A 21573-nucleotide genomic window follows, 5' to 3' on the forward strand; every position below is an offset into this window, starting at 1 on the left:
TTTTTTTTTTTGAGAAAGAGAAAGAGACGGAGACAGAGTGAGAGCAGGGGAGGGGCAGAGAGAGAGACACACACACACAGAATCCAAAACAGGCTCCAGGCTCTGAGCTGTCAGCACAGAGCCTGATGTGGGGCTCAAAACCACAAACCGCAAGATCATGACCTGAGCTGAAGTCAGGCGCCTAGCCCACTTAGCCACCCAGGTGCCCCAATATGTGTTGTATTTTTGATAAAAAAAATTATCCTTATATTTACTAATGAGATTATACTACCAATTTTACAAATCACATTGCATTCCTTTCCATGTTAAATAAGTATGAACTGCCCTGTAAAATCCAGATACAAAAATAGTCACCTCTTTCTGCCTTTCAATGATTACTCCTACTTTATTATTAGCAGGAAGTCTAGCTTTCCCCTCCCCACCCATCTTGGATTGACTTTTTAAAAAACCTTCAGATGACTCAGTCCAAAGAAAGTCAGATCGGCTTTCAAGCCAATCATAAAGGAACCCGGAAAGGCTAAGTCCACTGTTGTTGTGACACCTGATGAGAAATGCTGTCATTGCTCCGAAATGCACTGCTGTGCTGTTCCTGCAGTTTCAGTCCTGTGCTGATATTCTTCCTGTCACAGAAGGGACCAGACTTGGTCTCCATGGGCTTTAAAACCATTTGCCAGCTACCAGTGCTCAGGCCGTAATAACTGTGTCCACTGCTACACTAAGAAGTCCTACATGGACACCCCTTGTAATCTCTGCTTTTGCAAGTGTCCTATTTCAAACGGCTTTAGGCGTCTGCTACAATAAAAGTTTTCTTTTGATTTTGTGATGTGTTATATTAATATATGTCTGTATATCAAACATATAATTCTTTTGCTATATTGCAGCCACTTTCTAACATTTCGTTTAGGATTGTTTAAATCTATGTTCCTTAATCTAGGAACGCACTTTTCTTTGGTGCTAATGTTGCCAGGGTGTGATATTAGTATTATAATAACTTTCTAAAATAATTTCATAGATTTTTCTCTTACTGTAACATTTTCTAAAATCTGGGAATTTTATTTCTTCTGAGACCAAAAGAATGTCTCCGTAATTCTATAAAGACTTTTAAATGTCCTGGTTATGACTATCTTAAGATTTTCTGATTTTTCCAATTTGGCAATGTGGTCCTATCGTTTTTCTAAAGATTTAAAAAATGTTATTGCATAATTACATTCTACTATCATAACTCCTTTACCGTTCCTAATTTCATGTTTATGCTTTTATCTTTTAAAAATTAAAATCCTACTTACCAGACTACTTTAATAAAGATAAGACCAAACCTTGACCTATTTTTAAATTCTAGCATTTCTGGTATGTGTATTCTAACTTATTAATTACTGCTTGTACCTGGCTGTTACTTTATCACCTATTTTTGTTTTCTGTAGTTTTTGTTTCTTTTCCAAAGTCTTGAGTTAAATGTCTAGTTCATTCACTTTCTTCCTTTTTATCTAATGGAAAGAGACAACACCGAGTTTCCCATTGAGGACGGCTTTGGCCAAAGCTCACATCCTCTATCAGCAAACTATTTTCTAATCTGTCACTGTGGCTACTTTTTAATCTTTGATCGAAAAGTTATTGAATTTTTTATTTTTCTAGATGTGCCATTGGATTTGACTCAGTCTACTGTTAATTGCACTTTAGTCAAGGAGTAATTCCACATGATTTTTGCCTTTGAAATTTGAGATTTACTTTTGTGGCCTGAAAAAAGACCAGGTCTGTCAGTATTCCGCAAATATTTGAAAACAGGGTTTATTCTTTCTGTGTAGGGTACAAAGGATATTGTTTGCTATTAGAACATTCTTGTCAATATTATTAAAATACCCTGTATCTGTGTTTTTGTCTTTACCAGTCAATTAAAAGAATATAAATTAATAAAGTTGTTTTAACAGATACACAGTGGACTTTGTACTCTACAGAGTGATATGAACATGGCATCTGTCGGTTTCCAGGGAAATGTAGATTTTACCTTGTTTTCATACTGCACTGACTTTTTAAAAAAAATTTAAATAAATAAATTTATTTAAATTTATTTTTAAAAAAATAAATAAATATTTATTTACTTTTGAGAGCAAGAGTGTGTGAGCAGGGGAGGGGCAGAGAGAGAGGGAGACACAGAATCTGAAGCAGGCTTCAGCCCTGAGCTGTCAGCACAGAGCCCGATGCAGGGCTCAAACCCACAAACCGCGAGATATGACCTGAGCTGAAGTCGGATGCTTAACCGATGGAGCCACCCAGACGCCTCTGCACTGACCTTTTTAATAGGAGTTTGACAGTTCAATTTTTAGATGAACTAACTTCTCATTTGTGTCTAATATTTCCACTCTTCATCTCCTATTATTTTTGTTTTGTTTGTAAATCAGCAGTAAATGTGTATAAAAGCTCAACTTTAGACAGTCCTGTCCTCAAATATAATTTCGTGAAATTATTTTATTTAATAACCTAACAATTTCCATAACTCTTGTCAGGTCATAAAAAACATGATGCAGTGTGAACAGCACTAACCCAGGATCTGCATTTGTCTTGGAAAAAAAACAGTTCCTTTCTCTGGGTCTCATCTTTAAAGTTCTGTGATTCTGCAAGTTGGATTTACTTGGACCCCTGGATTATTACACTTGGACTTTAGAAATATATAACCAGGGACGACCTGATCCATAAAAACGTATCCTTAAAATTAAATTTGGCTTACTAAACTTGCTTGAATTTAGCGAAGATTCCTTGACTACAAACATTGCTTCTTAAAAGTTTAAGAATGAATGAAAAAAATTATTGTTCACTTACAGCATTCCCACCAATGACGTCCTCAAAGCCAAGTGTGGACATTCCAAATCTGCCTTCCTCTTCTTCTTCCTCCTTGTCCGTCTCACCTACATACTCCATGACTGTAATAATCTCCACAATGTCCAGCTTTGCAATATTTGTGCTTCTTACTGTAACTACTCTTTATTGCTGCCGGAGACGAAAACAATGGAAAAATAAGAAAAGGTGAGATTCTAATTTAGGCTAATCACATGTAGTAATATATTAAAACCTATAAACTTAACATGGGAATTGGGGATGGGAAGAGGGATCTATACAACACGGCCGGTCTCTTTAGGACATCTAATGCCTTGCTTTAAGATCAAGCACCCCACCATGATCTTTAAAAATATCAATACCTTTTTGCAAAGGATCACATGTCCTAATGTTAACTTTTCACAGTAGAGAGAATCTAAACAATAATTTGGAAGAATATGGCTACTCCAGCTCAGCCCCATTGCTATGCCAACTGGATAGTGACAAAATTCCCACGAAAATGTGCTTTTTGACTCCAGACCAAATGAAATATTCCTTGCTCTAAAACTGAAGGATCTTCAGTTGCCTTAGTATAATTTGTTTTGTTTCCTCCTAGCATCCTCTCTCTTTAAAACCCGAGCCTGAGTACAAAGATCTCACCTGACCCTGAGCTCATTATCAATCTTGCCTGTCTTACCTGCAGAGAGTCAGCGGCGGTAACCCTCACTACTCTTCCCTCTGAGCTCTTACTAGACAGACTTCATCCCAACCCCATGTACCAGAGGATGCCACTCCTGCTGAATCCCAAACTGCTGAGCCTGGAGTACCCAAGGAATAACATTGAATATGTGAGAGATATTGGCGAAGGAGCATTTGGAAGGGTCTTTCAAGCAAGGTAAAGTTACCCATGTGAAAAATCTTTCCACCGAATTTGTACCTGAAAGGCTAGGAGACCGCTCCTTTGATGCCTACGCTGAATGTATGATACCTATTATCAAATAATTCTTCACATCATTAACCTCATCTCATGGAGTACTTATACTCTGAATCTTAATAATTTTTTCTCTCTGCTGGAAAATAGGGCTGGGCAGAAGGAGAGAACCTTCATTTATGCTGTATTCAAATTATAAGCAATTAGCAAAGTTTAATTATATTTCCTTTTCAGAAATAATTTTATCACACATTTTAATCATAATTTCTTGCCTTGTTTTTAGTAAATAATTCTAAAATTTACTTCTCTTCCATTTTCTATTGCTATATTCTTCACTTCATCTAAAATTTACTTTGAACTAGTGTTTCCATTTAAGAATTCAGACTCTTGTGGCACCTGGGTGGCTCAGTCAGTTAAACACGTCTGACTTCAGCTCAGGTCAAGATCTTATGGTTCTTGAGTTCTAGCCCCGCATCAGGCTCTGTGCTGACAGCTCAGAGCCTGGAGCCTGCTTCAGATTCTGCGTCTCCCTCTCCTTCTGCCTGTCCCCCATTCGCATTCTGTCTCTCTCTCAAAAATAAATAAGCACTAAAAAAAATTTAAAAAAGAAGAATTCAGAGTCTGATACGTATAGATATTAAATGGATGTCCATGGAGTCATATGATATTTGTCTTTCTCTGACTAATTTTGCTTGACCTCACTCATATGAGGACTTTAAGGGACAAAACAGAGAACATAAGGGAAGGGAAACAAAAATAACATAAAACTAGGGAGGGTGACAAAACATAAGAGATTCTTAAATATGAAGAACAGAGGGTTACTGGAGGGGTCGTGGGAGGGGGGATAGGCTAAATGGGTAAGGGGCATTTAGGAATCTACTCCTGAAATCACTGTTGCACTATATGCTAACTCATTTGGATGTAAATTTAAAAAAATAAAATTTAAAAAATAAATAAATAGATATCCATGGAATGGCAAAAATAGAAAAAGGAAAAAATAATGCAAACATGCCAGAACATAATGAGCTCAAGGAAGCAGTACATATGGGGGTCAATGCTAGCCCATTTACTGCCTTTCTGTGAACTGGAAGGAAATACCCTTTACGGATGGATGTGGCTCAAGACACACAACTGGGCCAGAGAATGTGGACTTGGTTTTAATCACTAATTGTCATTCGGTCCTGGTGTTTTTGGGCAGGACACAACCTCAACTCCACTCATAGTAGCCCTGGTATGGAGGTTACATAATTAATGAAAACCTCACACAAATACGTACTGGGAACCAAAAATATGCAAGGCACCATTTGAGGCTTTAGAGGGATATAAAGAATAAGCCATGGTCCCTGCCTTCCAGGAATTTCGAGTCTGGCCAGACATTAAGGGCTTAGGATGGTAATGACAATCTCATTGGATCTGTGTACTTTAGAATTCCCGAAATGTACAAATAACGCATTTTTCAAACTTAATCTGTGTTGAAAATAGTCCCAATGATTTTTATTAATTGGAGTCAAGGAGTTTTAAGTACGATCTACTGTTGGCATCTTACTCTGATTCTGTGGCTCTGGGAAAGGCTGCAAAAGTGGAAGGAATGTATATGAATGTGGGTAGATTAATGTGGGTAGATGGTGTTCCCGATCTTTGATTTCTTTCTAAACGAATGTATCTCTCAGGGCTCCGGGCTTACTTCCCTATGAACCTTTCACAATGGTGGCAGTGAAGATGCTCAAAGAAGAAGCCTCAGCAGACATGCAAGCCGACTTTCAGAGGGAGGCAGCCCTCATGGCAGAATTTGATAACCCTAACATTGTGAAACTCTTAGGTATGACTATAGAAATGAAGAAATGCATTGCATCCCCCAAACAGAAGCTTCCCAAGTTTTCCTCCTTTACCCCATACATTTGTGCTTTTTTCCTTCACTTCTTTGTCAGAGAGCCATCCCTGTTCCTTCCCATATATTTTCTGCACCAAGGAGTGGAACGTTACATTAAATAACCTCAGTTCAAAACATCGCTTTTTTTTTTAATTACTCAGAGAAGTATGTTGTCATTTAATTTTCTCTCTAGAGTGTATAAATATACTGATTGCTAAATCCCTGGAATTAAAAACCAGGCCCAATATAAATAAGCCAAGATGATAGCATTCATTATTTCTCTTCCTTTTTGAACAGAGACTTCTAATTTTTGCCTGAAAAAAAGAATAATAGGTCTAATAATCTATTTTTACAGTGATGTGAAATTGCACCCAAATGATCTAATATTTCAAGGTGTCCTATTTCCCTCTCAAATAAAGCAAGAAATTAAGTTTTGCAAATGTCCTCCTGGCACTAACCCTGAGACTCCATTTATGTTAACATTTTTTTTCTTTCTAGAATGAACATCCTAAAAGCTAAAGTTTGAAAAATTTTACTGAGCACTTTACCTAAGATTTTGGATTGTGTTATCCTTTCCAAATGTCATACATCTTCTTTACCATCCTTCCCCATAGAAAGAGCGGGAAGAGTAAGTAGCTTACATGCTCAAAGCAAGCGCCATTTGTAAGTTCACTCGGCAAACAAGTACCGAGTACTTGCTGTGCCGCACACGTGGTAGGTGTATGGGATTTAAAAAAAGAATAAGACATGACTTCTGCTTTCAGAGCGCTAAAACGTTGGAGGAGAAACCTCAAACAAATGTACGATTGTCTCGGGACAGTAGGTCCTCCGCTAAAGGCTGATAGAAGGCAAATCTGGTAACAGGCAGTGTCTACAGTGGAGGCACTTAGCAGGAGTGATGGATAAGCTGAATCTTAAAAGGTAAATAGGCAAACGTTGACACCCAAACAAATGGGGTCAGGGTTCGAGTGCGATGCCATCCACAGAATACCGGGGCCCCTGTTTTCTGATGTGGCCACCAAGTGCTTTGGGAGCGCTCTTTCCCCCCGCGTCACTTGAGACACCCACCCTAACGAGGGCCGTGATTTCGGTTGCAGGCGTGTGCGCCGTCGGGAAGCCCATGTGCCTGCTCTTTGAATACATGGCCTACGGCGACCTCAACGAGTTCCTCCGCAGCATGTCCCCGCACCCCGTGTGCAGCCTCAGTCACAGCGACCTGTCCGGGAGGGCCCAGGCCGCCAGCCCGGCCCCGCCACCGCTCTCCTGCGCGGAGCAGCTGTGCATCGCCAGGCAGGTGGCCGCCGGCATGGCTTACCTCTCGGAGCGCAAGTTCGTGCACCGGGACCTGGCCACCAGGAACTGCCTGGTGGGCGAGAACATGGTGGTGAAAATCGCCGACTTCGGCCTCTCCCGGAACATCTACTCGGCGGACTACTACAAAGCTAACGAGAACGACGCCATCCCCATCCGCTGGATGCCCCCCGAGTCCATCTTCTACAACCGCTACACCACCGAGTCGGACGTGTGGGCCTACGGCGTGGTCCTGTGGGAGATCTTCTCCTACGGCCTGCAGCCCTACTACGGCATGGCCCACGAGGAGGTCATCTACTACGTGCGCGACGGCCACATCCTGTCCCGGCCCGAGGACTGCCCCCTGGAGCTGTACAACCTGATGCGCCTGTGCTGGAGCAAGCTGCCCGCCGACAGACCCAGCTTTCCCAGCATTCACCGAATTCTGCAGCGGATGTGCGAGAGAGCGGAGGGGACGGTGGGCGTCTGAGCGCGGGGACGCTACGCGGCACGCACCGCAGGCCTGGTTCAGAGTCTGGGAGCTGCAGGAATCCGAGCCGCTTCTCCCACCTGGACGACAGCACGGCGGACGGATACGCGCGCGAGTACCGGGGCGGCTAGCACCACGCGCGAGTAGCGGGGAGGTCAGTTTCTCACCAAGAGCAAAGTGCAGAGCTCATCCCTTAGACCACTCCAACTTGGAAAGGCTGACGAGGACATGGTTTACGGGGAAGCAGAGCATCCTCTTCAGTTCCTGACTCGCCTGGCAGCAGAGTGAGACTCTGCTGGATTAAATTTTAATATGAAATGTGATACAGAGCTTCATTTTCAATAGAGTTTACTCCTGTCCATATGAAAGTAGTATATCTTTCTGTAAGACACTTAGGTAAAATACAGAACACTAGGAAGAAAAAACCATTCTTTGTCTCCCACCCAAAGATGACGGGTGCTGGTTGTTTTTGTTTTGTTTTTTTAATTCAATTTCTTTCTTGCATTTGTGCATAATTTTATATTTGTTTGTGTTCTCCAGAGTTGTGGTTATACTTTACTGATAGAGGGCTTCTAAGGAATAAAATGATAAATCGGTAAGGCCATATCCCCACTGTGATTTTTAATTTCCTTTTCTGTCTTTATGCTTCTTCTCCTTTGGAAGTTTTTCCTTTGTGGGCACTTGTCCTAAATTTCATCTGCTTATTTTATTCCTACAGTTTTTCTTAAATATGTTTTTGTATTTATCTTTTTCTTTGAAAATTTTCTCTGTATCTTTGCTTTCATTTTATTTCTTTCACTTTGCAGGGCTTTATGTCCTTTTTTGGTTATTTATTTTTTTTCTTTTCATCTCATATATACAATGAATACCCAGGCAGAAATAATAACTTTTAAACTAACACCGTAGACTAATGTGTATATAACTTTTGCAAAGTAATACCATTTTCTTCTGTACTTGCTTCTGAAGCTACACATTTCAAATTTGTCATCCACTAATGTATTGCCACAGTCTCTTAAATCTCCTAAACCATAGTTTAGGAGATTTCTCAAGATGGTCTTATGGCTCTAAGTTATTTCAAACTTGATGTTTTTGTGCACTTTGATATTTTTTTCCTTCTAGAAAACAATTCCACAGGCAATAGCATTAATATAGTGTTGGTTACCAACTTTTTTGTAGGACTATTAACCCTGTCTTGTTACATTTTATGATTGTTTAAGAAATAAAAACCCTCTCGAATTCAGATCCCTGATGCACAGATTTTTGAGAGGACACCCCCCCATGATATATGTTTTTCTAAGGTCAACATGAATAAAATGAATTCATTTCTGAAATGATGTGAACCCAAATACTCCTGGAAAGCAAATAAACAGGGAAGAGAAAATTACAATCTACTGTAGACCAACTTACTTTAATTCAAACTAATTGGTAGTTAGGGCAATGAATTTTTAAAAGGAAATTTTCAGCTGTCTGCTGGAAGAATCCAACTGAAATCAAATTTTCTTTCATGCAACAACTTGTTGCCTTTGCTGGAAAACCTGCCATTTCTTGTTCATAGTCCCTCCATGCAATCTAGACAAAAGCATCAGAAATTACCCTGGATTTTACCCACTCCTTCCTCCCTGATATTCTATCAATTTTACTTTTTAAAACCCTCCTTCCTGCTCATGTACCTTTCCTTCCAGCCCATCTGACTATTACAGATTCTATCACAACCTTCCTTCCATTTCAGGCCCAAGCAGATTCCATTGCTATGACAGCATGAGGACATGCTTATTCACAATTCTGATTCATATAACAGAGAAGTCAGAGCTCAGGACTGAGGCCTAGAGAGATGCTTTAGATAAAAGTCATGATTGTAAGTCCAAAATTGAGACAGTCATCCAAAGGGCTAGCTGAAGAATAAGGTTGCAGCCCGAGTCCATAACAAAAGGCCAAGCGGCCAACAAGGCAGAAAAGCTGGAGAGGCCCAGCATCCAGTGTGGATCTTTTGTGTGGATATCCATGGCATACTTTAAATGGTTCACACGTGTGTGTCATATATGTTGTGCAAGCTTCAAAGAAGTCCTCACATTTCCTCAGCTGAGAAAGTTTTATTATATAATTTTTTTAATGTTTTATTTATTTTTGAGAGAAAGGCAGAGAGCCTGAGCGGAGGAGGGGCAGAGAGAGAGGGAGACACAGAATCCAAAGCAGGCTCCAGGCCCTGAGCTGCCAGCACAGAGCCCATCGCAGGGCTCGAAGTCATGAGCCGTGAGATCATGACCTGAGCCCACGTCCGACGCTTAACCGACGGAGCCACCCAGGCGCCCCTGAGAAAGTTTCATTATAAAAGAAAGACATGGAAGCCAAGCCAATCAGAAAAGCTACCCCAAAGAAAATCAGAGTCAGGACAGGAACTCCGAGTACCCAACGTATGGCTCCTGCTGCAGGCATCCCGTCTCAGAACCGGGTGTCCACAGCTCTGGTTCTGTTGTTCACCAACCACTTCGAGCTATTCTCTGTTTCCCTCCCTGCCGCTGAATAACTGCCCTTAACTTTCCTGACTCTTCTTCGCGGCCTCTACAGCCTCATGGATTCTCTGTGTGTTTTGGGGGGCTCTGGTATTCAAGATCCCAAAGCAAACAAAGCGCAGAGATATGGGGAAATACAGTGAGAGAATGAGTGAGTTACTAAGCAAGCAAATATTAGGGAAACCACGCGATTTTCTTAAATACTTGCAGTAACTGAAAAATCAGCAAAAATCCCATTATAATAATGGTAGTAATAAAAATACCATCAGCTAGTACTTAATGAATGCTTACCATGTATATTCAAAGGTCTCTAAGTATAGTAACTTTAATAGCACACTATCCCTGTGATGTCCGTACTATCATTATGCCCATTTTTATGTGAGTACACAGGCAAAGCGAGATTATGTAACTGACCCAAACACATAGAGCAACAGAGCCTGGTTTATGACCAAAAGAGGCTGAGCTCTCAACCACGACACTATGGTGCTTCAGATGAGTACAGAGGGAACAACTGAACTTGATGACTATATGGACGGGATTTGTAATTCGTACGTGGTTTCAAAGGACACCCTATAGCCCTTATACTATTAATTGTCTCTCCAAGTCTTGAATAGCAAAAAAAAGTATATTTGGGGATTGCTGATTCAGTCACAAAGTCAAATAAACGGCGTGTTTACTTTTTTGTCAGTTCTAAGGGCATTTCCAGGTCATGTTAAGGTCACTACCTTATTTCCTTAGTGCTCACCTTCAGGTTCTGTATCTTAGGAACATGGACCCATTATTTACCAGTACTGTTTTCTTTGTTAGATACAGATCTTTCCCATTGTAAAATCACTGTATAAATTTATAAGGAGAGACAAGAGAGAGACACTCACAGTACCATTGTTATCAAGCGTCAGAACAGACACCAACAAGCTGTGTTAAGTGGTCGAATATCAAATGTAACAAGAATACCGGGGTAATGCATGTGGCACCAAAGGAACATATTCCCTGGTTCTGTGATGAAGCAGAAAACGAACACTTCTCTCCACTTTACAGTGTATTATAAACTGTTTGTTCCATGTCATTGGCTATTCTTCTAGAAGTCCAATTTAATTTCTGAATAAGGTTCCATGTTATGGATATTACCATAATTTAGTTAATTTATTTTTGGACATTTGAGTTTTTCTAATTTTCACTATTACAAACAATATTGTGATGATCGTCCTTATTTGCATGTGTGCATAATTATCTCTTTATGGAAATTCTGAGAAAGGGAATGTCCGGGCCAAATGGCATGCACAACATTAAGGCTTTTGTTAAGTATTATCATATTCTCTAGAAATATTGTTCCCATCTGCATTGTACAAGAGATCTCGTAGCCCTAAAAATTTACTGTCACAGAGAATTAATTCTCTTATTTTTTTTAGAAGACTTGTCTATTTGGTGATAGAAAAAGATGATCTCCTTTTGATTTTATGCTTTAAATTACTAGTGAAGTTGAATTTTTCTTGTTCCTAGGTCACTTATAGTTTTTATTTTGGGAATCATCTATAGCCTGTTTTTCTGCCGTGTTGTTCTTTTCTCTAATTGACTTGCAAGAGTCATTTTATAAAACAAATATTGACACGTTGTCATACTTTACACAAAAGGGAAAATATATACATGCTTTTTTTACCTTAAAATAGCATTTACTTTTTTATTGCACAAGCAATACTTTATTGCACAAGCAATACATAATCTTTTGAAAAGAAAATAAGCAATAATATGCAATAACAACACATAGTGTAAAATAATGGGGAAAATGAAAAACACCAACCAGTGGTAACTAACATTAACAGCATGATAAATAAAGTTCCAGCTGTTTTCAGATAAGTGTATAGGTAGGTAGGCAAATAGATAAATGATAGATAGATAGAGATAGACAATCATTTTAAATGAAAACCAGATCATACTGTTATATTCTTTTGAGCTTTGTTTTTTCACTGAATGAATCATAAACATCTTTCACATCAATAAGTATTCATGTGCCTCATCATTTTTGGTGGTTGAAAAATATTCCATCATGCGGACCTATAATATTTAACTATTACTCCATTGTTGGACATTTATTTTTATTTTTCATTATAAATACAATATTTTGATTATTAATCTTCTTGCTAAATTTTGTAAATATCTATTTCAAGTGATTTCTTTAGACACAACTTCTAGAAATGTAATTTCTAGAACAAAGATTATCTATACCCTTTTAATACTTTTGAATATGTTGACAAATTATCTTCCAGAATTAATTTATCAATATACACATCTTCCAACTAGATGAGAGATGAGCCTTTTTCTTTCAAATTCTCCAATCCTGAGCATTTTAATACTTTCCAGTATAATAGCTTAAAATTCTATTTTGTAGCTTATGCTTATATTTCTTTAAATGAGATAAGATTGAATATATTTTTAATGTTTTGGGGACAATCGATTTACTCTGTGATTTGCCTCCTCCTTCTATTATTTTTCTATTTGGTGTATCTTTTTTCTTATTGCTTTGTAAAAAGCACTTTAAATACTAAGGAGCTAAAATTTGTCATACACATTTTAACCACTTTTATCATGTCAAAAATATATACTTCTATTTGTCTTTTACTATAAGAATTTATTAAACAGGAAAGAAGGGTGAATTTTCAGTCTTTTGAGATAACTGTGGCTTTTTCCTTCATTAATCTGTTAATAAGTAGAAATGTATGAATTGATTTCCAAATGTTGAAATATCCTTATGTTCTGGGAATAAACTCTCTTTGGATGTGTCACATTAAACTCTTAATTTACTACCAAACCTGTTTTGTTAACATTTATTTGCATCCATATTTATAAGTTCATAAAATTAAAAGTTTACCATTTTCTTCTTTGTTAGAATTTGGTATTAGCATTATGATAGTTTCAAAAACTTAGGAGTTTCTTCCTCTATGATCCTGGTTGGTTTATTTTAAAATAATGCTTGGGGCGCCCAGGTGGCTTAGTTGTTTAAGCCTCCAACTCTTTGTTTCGGCTTAGGTCATGATCTCATGGTTCATGAATTCAAGTCCCGCATTGGGCTCCGTGCTGTCAGTGCAGGGCCTGCTTCAGATTCTTTCTCGCTCTCTCTCTGCCCCTCCCCTGCTTTCTCTCTCCCTCTCTCTCTCAAAATAAACTTTAAATATTAAAAATAAAATAAAATAATGGTTACTTATTAATAATAGCAATACGCACACCTGTTTTTTTTAAACACTCCTAAGAAGGGTACAAATAAATTTAAATATCCCCCCATCCAATTCATCTCTAGTCCTAGTTTAAGTGCAAACCACTTTACCCATTTCTGGTTTCAGTTCTTCTGGTGATTATCACTGCAATTCTAATAAATACACTTACTTTATAACAAATATTCTTCCTGAATTGATCAATTAGAAAAGCTATGTAATAGCTCCCTTCCTAAAAAATTCAGAGTACTTTTGAACTAAAAGTTCAAAACTAAGTTCTGAACTAAAAGTTCAGAGTACTTTTACTCAAACTCCTCTCGAATTTCTGAGATATGTTAATTAACTTCTTATTATCAGTTATATTGCTTATTGTTATATTTTTTAAAAAAAATTTATGTTTATTTATTTCTGAGACGGAGCATGAGTGGGGAAGGGGCAGAGAGAAAGAGAGAGAGAGGGAGACACAGAATCCAAAGCAGGCTCCAGGCTCTGAGCTGTCAGCCCAGAGCCCGACGCGGGGCTTGAACTCACAAACTGTGAGATCATGACCTGAGCCAAAGTCAGTCACTCAACTGACTGAGCCACCCAGTCGGGGGGGGGGGTGCCCCCCACTGACAAGAGGCGCCCCCAATGACAAGAGGTGCCCCTCTTATCATTATATTTTTTAAAATATACTTACACAGGGGCGCCTGGGTGGCTCAGTTGGTTAAGTGTCCAACTTCGGCTCAGGTCATGATCTCCTTGTTTGTGAGTTCAAGCCCCACGTCGGGCTCTGTGCTGATAGCTCGGAGCCTGGAGCCTGCTTTGGATTCTGTGTCTCCCTCCCTCTCTCTCTGCCCCTCCCCTGCTCATGCTCTGTCTCTCTCTGTCTCTCAAAAATAAATAAATGTTAAAAAAAATTTTAAATATATATATTTATATTGCTGCATGCTGTCAGCTATACCCGTTTCTATATTTGCATTTGGTTCTGCAACACATTAAGATTTGAGTATTGACAATAGGTTGGTTCTAATCATGAAGAAAAGGAACAATATCTATAATGATGTGATTATGTAAATATGCATTGCTAAAGAAATGATATTCAATTATTTTAATGTTATAATGCATTTTAATATGCGTTCTTTTTTATAAATAATATATCATTTAAAATATCACCAAGTTTTCAAGTTCTCTTCTGTTATTTTTTTCTTCCTTTCTTCTGCCTCTCTTCTCTCGTGCTTTTGTTTTCCACAAACGTCACTGATTTAACATAGAGAATTACAAAGAAGAGTTGCTTTGATTCATATGGGGAGCGGGAGTGGGCTTCTGCTGCAGATTTGCTGGTCTGTTTATGCAGCAGGCCTCTCTTCAATGGGATGGCTGCACCTATGGGCTCTGAGTATGTGGTTCGTGGGGAGAGCAGAAGCAGGCCGAGTGAGCACTCCCACAGTTGCCAAAGTGATGAAAAGCCTCTACTCTGTGGATTGAATACTTCAGTATGTCTCACTCCTGGAGGGGGCGGTTTTTCCTTCACCCCTCTTATCCCCGGTGAGAGTCTGAGATTCTTCCCATATTCTACTCTGCTTCCCTACCAGGCAACTCTTCCAGTCTATTCAGAAAGCATTTCCGGGGGCTCCAGCTGGTGGCAAAGCCTCTCAGTCCACCTGTTCTATATGCGAGCCTCGCGTCAACCACCCTGATAGACAACCCACAGCCCATCCCTGCTCTCTGTATCTGCTGACTCAGAGCCCGGACTCTCTGTCTACTCTGGTGAAATCACTTCCCACCTCTCCTGACAGCTGGCCCTCGTGTACTGCAGGCTGTACTTTGCGGTTTCCTGTGCCTGCGTTATTCACGAACAAAAACGTTAGATACCTTCTGTTTTCCGAATATTCAAAATGATGGCACTTAGGTTGGTCTCAGCATGTATATACATTTATTCTTATTCACATACCTTTACTGTCACATCAGTGAAATCTTGGGGTGAAAGGAAAAGGCTCAGGCCTACCATTTTGACCAAGAAGCCTTTCTGGAATCATCTTAATAGCTCAGAAATTACCTGCTCCTCCTTAATCTCCTTTGTTGTTTTTGCCTTTCCTCCGTCTTTTCCTAGCCTCTGAATATTGGAACACGCCTCCGCCCAATCCTTGGGCAGCGTCTCTCTCTTATCTATCTTCTCCTCTACTGATCTCATCCGGACGTCTCATGCAAGGCTAAAAATACCACAATACGCTGAAATTTTTATCTTTAGCTCAATCCTCTCTCCGCAGCTTCATGCTCATATTTCTAACTACCTGTTAGAAAAGAGCTTTTAAATTCTCCTCCCCTCCCTCTCTGCTCTATCTCTGGGGCTGATCTGATCTAGGAGCAAAGCCGAAAACCACTTCACAGCTTGGTATTGCCTCTTGTGTCAGGGTGGAGACCCAGAGCCCCTCCAGAATGAGTGCACACTTAGTGTCCTGGTACTGCTGACTCAGAAACTCATTCTCGAGAGGGCAGATCTGGCCTGTTTTAAGAGTTTCCAACAGCCTCCCCCATTCCCATTACGACTGGCAGAAATTCACCAGTATTTTGAAGGTACCTGTTACCCATCCCTGATTTGCAGCACCGGTGTGGGTGTTTCCTTTTTAACGTGGTCTGTGCGTCACTCTGTGGGGATCCCGGAGGAGGGCACTTGATGCTGTGCTCAATTCATGTCTTCAACCACAGCCCGCCTCCTCGTGGGGAGGGTTGGCCTGTCCTTGCACGCTCAAATCTTTACAGCACATGCATTTCAGGTCACCATTTTTGTATTTGTTTCAGGTTGATTTAAGTAGCACACTCACCAAGATACATGCACTTATGAACCTTTACTTTGGTATAGATGACCGTAGAAACACGTAGTTTTCAGTACTGAGTCCTTATATATACGAAGGGTCAGAAGCTACACCGGTAACAAAGACTCACAGGCAAGAGCGACGGATTAAAAAACAAAACACCTTGGGGCGCCTGGGTGGCTCAGTCGGTTAAGCGTCCGACTTCAGCTCAGGTCACGATCTCGCGGTCCGTGAGTTTGAGCCCCGCGTCGGGCTCTGGGCTGATGGCTCACAGCCTGGAGCCTGCTTCCGATTCTGTGTCTCCCTCTCTCTCTGCCCCTCCCCCGTTCATGCTGTGTCTCTCTCTGTCTCAAAAATAAATAAACGTTAAAAAAAATTTTTTTTTAATAAAAAAAACAAAAAAACGTCTTTGCCAGTGCATTTCTTATCATTATAAGTAACAAAAAATACGTGTCTAGATGGTTGCCTTGCCTTCTGAAAGAGCATGTCATCTCCAATATAAAACAAACTGCAGGTGAAGGAAAATAACTACACGACTTCTAAACCTTTACGTATCTTCCTTACGGAGTCCCTCTTAATTAAACACTAAGAGATTCACAAAGGATATTTTCCTTATAAGCTGCACCATCATACCTGTAATTACACAAGAAGCCATCATTACTCTTCTCTCAAACCACAGCCTCTGGAAAGTATACACCATATTTAGAATTGTGCCCATAAGAAGAGGAACCACCTGCTCTATCTAAGGTTGTGTCAGGGAGATGTTAACCACAAAAAACCCCAGACTTAGATATACACTGTCATTTTCTGGGTGTGCTCTTAACTATTTAGAGCTATGATTAAAATTAGAAGTGTTGGCATGACACTAATTTCTGACTTTCGTTTTTAGCAGTGTTGGCCCCGTGGTGGTTAGTATAAGGCTCCATCTTATTTCAGTTGATGCTTCACACAAGTAGGGACCCGACACGCGATTTAACGTCGACTCCATTTTTGCTACCTTGGTTTTTTTCACTCACTGGGATGCATTATATTTAAGGATCTTGAGAGAGTCCGTGAGTGTCGTGTATTCGTTCATTTTACCTTTACTCATGTAAGTGACTTAACTCACCTTCCCAGGAGACTCAAGATCATCCTGTCCTGTATCACTCCGCTTGGGTTGCTTTGTTTATGGCAGCCTCAAAAAAGGATTACCCTGATTTCATTCCATTCCCTAAGGTCTCTTAGAAGTGACAGACAGTGAGGAATAAAAACAATGAAGAAGGAGAGAAACACTTACAGAGGAGAGACGTTGAGAGAGCAAAGAACCACAAATAAATTCAGTTTCTAAGAAGGCAAAGAAAACCAGGAAATGCCTGAGGAGTCACAATTTTTAAGATTATTTTATTTTATTTTTATTTATTTTTTAGAGAAAGAGAGCAGGGAGGGAGAGAGAGAGAGAGAGAGAGAGAGAGAGAGAGAGAATGAGAGAGAGAATGAATGAATCCCAAGCAGGCTCCATGTTGCTCAAACTCACAAACCTGAGCCGAAGCCAAGAGTTAGATGCTTAACTGACTGAGCCACCCAGGCGCCCCATAGGTTTGCTTTTTATTAATCTGGGTCCTGTGACAGAAGTAAGAAGGGATTTTTTTTTCATGGAATCATAAAAGCTTTTAGCTTTTTTAGACAATTTTTTAGACAATTTTGGAAGGAAGAATGCATCCATTCATCCAATGTTACAGAAATTTAGAGAAAATTCACTTTTTCTTTGGAAAGACCTCTAGCAGTAAAGTGTGAATTTATCTGGCGTTTGACCACAACTTATCATTACTGGGTAAATCATTGTATCTATAATACAACAACAAAATGAGTCCAAGGCATCACAGCTCTAAAGGAAAAACCATTAGGACATCTTGGTGGCTCAGTCAGTTAAGCGACCAACTTCAGCTCAGGTCATGATCTCGCGGTTTAGGAGTTCAAGCCCCGCATTGATCTCTGCTGGCTCTCCGCTGTTGGCACAGAGGCCGCTTCAGAGCCTCTGTCCCCATCTTTCTCTGCCCTTCCCCTGCTCGTTCTCTTAGTAAATAAACTTTAAAAAAAAATTTTTTTTAAATAATAAAAATAAATAAAGGAAAAAAACATTAATCCTTTGACACGAATCTTTTATACATAGACGCTGCACTTTAAAAATCTACACTTGGGGCACCTGGGTGGCTTAGTCAGGTAAGCATCTGACTTTGGCTCAGGTCATGATCTCATGAGTTTGAGCCCCGCATCAGGCTCTGTGCTGACAGCTCGGAGCCTGGAGCCTGCTTCAGATTCTGTCTCAGTCTCTCTCTGCCCCTCCCCACTCATGCTGTCTCTCTTGAAATGTAAATAAAAATAAAAAACAATTGAGGGGCGCCTGGGTGGCTTGGTCAGTTAGGCGTCCGACTTCGGCTCAGGTCATGATCTCACGGTCCGTGAGTTCGAGCCCCGCGTCGGGCTCTGTGCTGACAGCTCGGAGCCTGGAGCCTGTTTCGGATTCTGTGTCTCCCTCTCTCTCTGCCCCTCCCCTGTTCATGCTCTGTCTCTCTCTGTCTCAAAAATAAATAAACGTTTAAAAAAATTAAAAAAAAAAAACAATTGAAAATCTACACTTATATTTTTCCGCTAAGATTGCCTTATTTCATAACTTGCCAGTTTTCCATTAACATCAATTTGGAACATATTTTTACATTTCAAATACGAATATTTACATTATTTTAATGGCTGTATAACAAGCCATTATATTCATGTGACAGAGAAGTTATGGACTCAGGCACTGACTCAAATCCCAGCAATTGACTTAATCCCTCTTTCAATTGTCCTCATTTACAAAATGAGAATGATAGTAACACTTCATTCATAGGTTTTTGGAAGGATTCAATGGGTTAATATGTAGACGAGGCTTAGGAAAGGCCTGATGCACAGTAAATGCTTCCAAGGGTTTTGCTTTAAAATTGCGTCTAATTTTTACCATTATATGGAAGGCTGCCATGAACCATACGAAAACTGAATCATTGCTCGTATCTTTTTCCTATTTCCTAAGGATAAAGTAATAAAATTGAAAAAATTGGGTCAGACTCAGTAAACGTTTTTAGGAATCTTAACGTAGGTTGTAAAATTATCCTCCAAAAACGTTGCAGCAGTTTACAACCAAGAACAATGTGCGAAAGTAGCCATTTCTCACACTCTGGCTAACTTAGAGTGTCATCGAATTTTAATATTTAGCCTGTTTGATAAGGGAGAAAATTTGTCCCCTTGCATTACTTTGGTTTTCTTAATTCCAGAGCTTTTATGGACTTTTTCAGATCTCTTTAAAATCTTTTCTTTGTCATTTTGTGAATTGTCAAATATGTTGCACAATTTCTTTCCTACTGACTGTCCTTTATCTGTTCAGTTCTAGTTTTTTGGAATCCCTCTTAAGATGTGTGTCCTAAGATGGCCCTTCAGATTCATTATCTTTACTCTTATTGTACTAATTTCAGACCATTTCTCTCTGAGATAGGATAAATGTCTTCATCGATTTTCTTTTTCTTTTTTAAAGTTTATTTATTTTTTATACTTTTTACATTAAGAAAAATTTTTTAATGTTTATTTTTTGAGAGAGAGAGAGAGAGAGAGAGAGACAGAGTGCAAGTGAGGCAGGGGCAGAGAGCAAAGGAGACACAGAATCTGAAGCAGGCTCTAGGCTCTGAGCTGTCAGCACAGAGCCTGACCCAGGGCTTGAACCCATGAAGTGCGAGATCATGACCTGAGCCGAAGTCAGACACTGAGCCGACTGAACCCCTAAAGTTTATTATTTTCAGAGAGACCAAGAGCAAGTGAGTTCACAGGGCAAAGGGAAAGAGAGAAAAGGAGAGAGAACCCCAACCAGGCTCCACACTGTCAGTGCCGAGCCTAGCACAGGGCTTGAACCTACAAACCATGAGATCGTGACCTGGGCTGAAACCAAGAGTTGGACAGTTAACCAACTTAGTCTCCCATGTGCCCTGCTTAATTGCTTTCTCAATTTATTACGTTACTTATTTAAAGGATCCAATCCACATTTTCCTGTTTCCATGGCGTTATTTCTATTCTTATTTAATTATTTTTAATAGGTAATATGTTTACTTAAGTCAACATCCAAAGGTTATAAAAATCTATACAGCAGACTTCTACTTCCAGGAAGATAGAGTAGATATGCTTTTCTGTGTGCCTCCCACTAAATACAACCAAAGCTCATCAACATCATGTATAAAACAAATATAGAGAGATTATAAGAGAGATGGCAGATTGGCTAAAAAAAAAAAAAAAAAAAAGACAGACCCGGGTGTCTGGGTGGCTCAGTGGGTTAAGGGTCCAACTTTGGCTCAGGTCACGATCTCACGGTTTGTGAGCTCGAGCCCCGCGTCGGGCTCTGGGCTGACGGCTCAGAGCCTGGAGCCTGCTTCGGATTCTGTGTCTCCCTCTCTCTCTGCCCCTCCCCTGCACTCTCTCTCTCTTTCTCTCTCTCAAAAGTAAATAAACATTTAAAAAATTAAAAAAAAAAAAAAAAGACAGACCTGAGATCTGACACATGGTGAGTTCCCTAGATTTTCCTTTTGCCTCAAATGTCTCAAACATAGAGCTGAGAAAGCTGGCAAACCAGAAACGCCAATGGACAGATACCTAAACAAAAAACAAAGAAAGCCATAAGTGAAGTATGTTCTCTTTAACCAAAGGACCAAGGAAAGGGCAGCCTAGCAAGACAGAAAATGTTTAAACAGCAATGGCTCTACCTCAGCCAACCATGGCAGAAAAACTGACCTCACCCCTACCCAGGCCAGCAAAGGCCAAGTGGGGACCTGAACTCCCACCCTCACCAGGTCATAACGAGATACTCAAACCCTACCCAAGTAGTGTCAGAAAAGTCTGAGTCCAACCCCACTGGATTCTGAATGTGTGTGGAGGAAGCGTTGAATGCAATTATGTTATAAACAGAGGAGGCTAAAGGGATGGAGAGGAAGCCAAAGCTTCCACCCTTCACTTGAACTGGCCGAATGCTGGCGCCCATGGTCTATGACAGCTTTGCGCACATGTAATACCTAGAGAGAGCAACCATAACAATACTATACAGAGATGCTTAAGAACATTATAGATAAATCAAAACAAAATTTTAGAAACTTCAATTAGCCCATGGGAAGTCAGGAAAAAAGAAAACAGAGAAACAAACAAAAAGCAACAAATAAAATGGCAGACTGGGGGCGCCTGGGTGGCTCAGTTGGTTAAGCATCCGACTCTTACTTTCAGCTCAGGTCATGATCTCACGGTCATAAGATGGAGCCACGAGTCAGCTGCTTGAGACTCTCTCTCTCCCTCTCCCTCTGCCCCTCCCCTGCATGTGCATGCTCTCTCTCCGTCTTTCTCTCTTTCTCAAAAAAAAATGATAAACAAAATAAAATAAAATAAAATAAAATAAAATAAAATAAAATAAAATAAAATAAAATGGCAGACCTGAACCCTAACATGTTAATAATTACATTAAGTGTAATTATTGTGGAATTTTAAGTGTTTTGATGAGCTTCCAGTTCAAGATAGGAGAGGCCACACATGTGTTTGCCTCACCACTTGGGGCCTCAGGGAACTGGAGATTTTGATACATTTCTGGAAGATAAAAAGTAGATGGAGCCATGCTGACGGAACACAGAACACAGG

The 21573-nt window shown here is 40.0% G+C and overlaps 1 protein-coding gene across 1 annotated transcript in view; it reads left to right on the forward strand.

Moving 5' to 3' along the window:
- The window catches only part of MUSK (muscle associated receptor tyrosine kinase), a 93297-nt gene extending 85318 nt beyond the window's left edge, over window positions 1-7979 (forward strand). Inside the window, exons 11-14 of the mRNA XM_049637079.1 lie at window positions 2817-3018; window positions 3512-3703; window positions 5410-5558; window positions 6707-7979. Of these exons, the coding sequence (XP_049493036.1) occupies window positions 2817-3018; window positions 3512-3703; window positions 5410-5558; window positions 6707-7389 (1226 nt within the window). The 3' untranslated portion in view covers window positions 7390-7979. The remainder of the gene's footprint in view (window positions 1-2816; window positions 3019-3511; window positions 3704-5409; window positions 5559-6706) is intronic.
- Window positions 7980-21573: the final 13594 nt, after the last annotated feature.

This window comes from Panthera uncia, chromosome D4 (assembly GCF_023721935.1).
Source record: "Panthera uncia isolate 11264 chromosome D4, Puncia_PCG_1.0, whole genome shotgun sequence".
Classification (NCBI taxonomy): domain Eukaryota; kingdom Metazoa; phylum Chordata; class Mammalia; order Carnivora; family Felidae; genus Panthera; species Panthera uncia.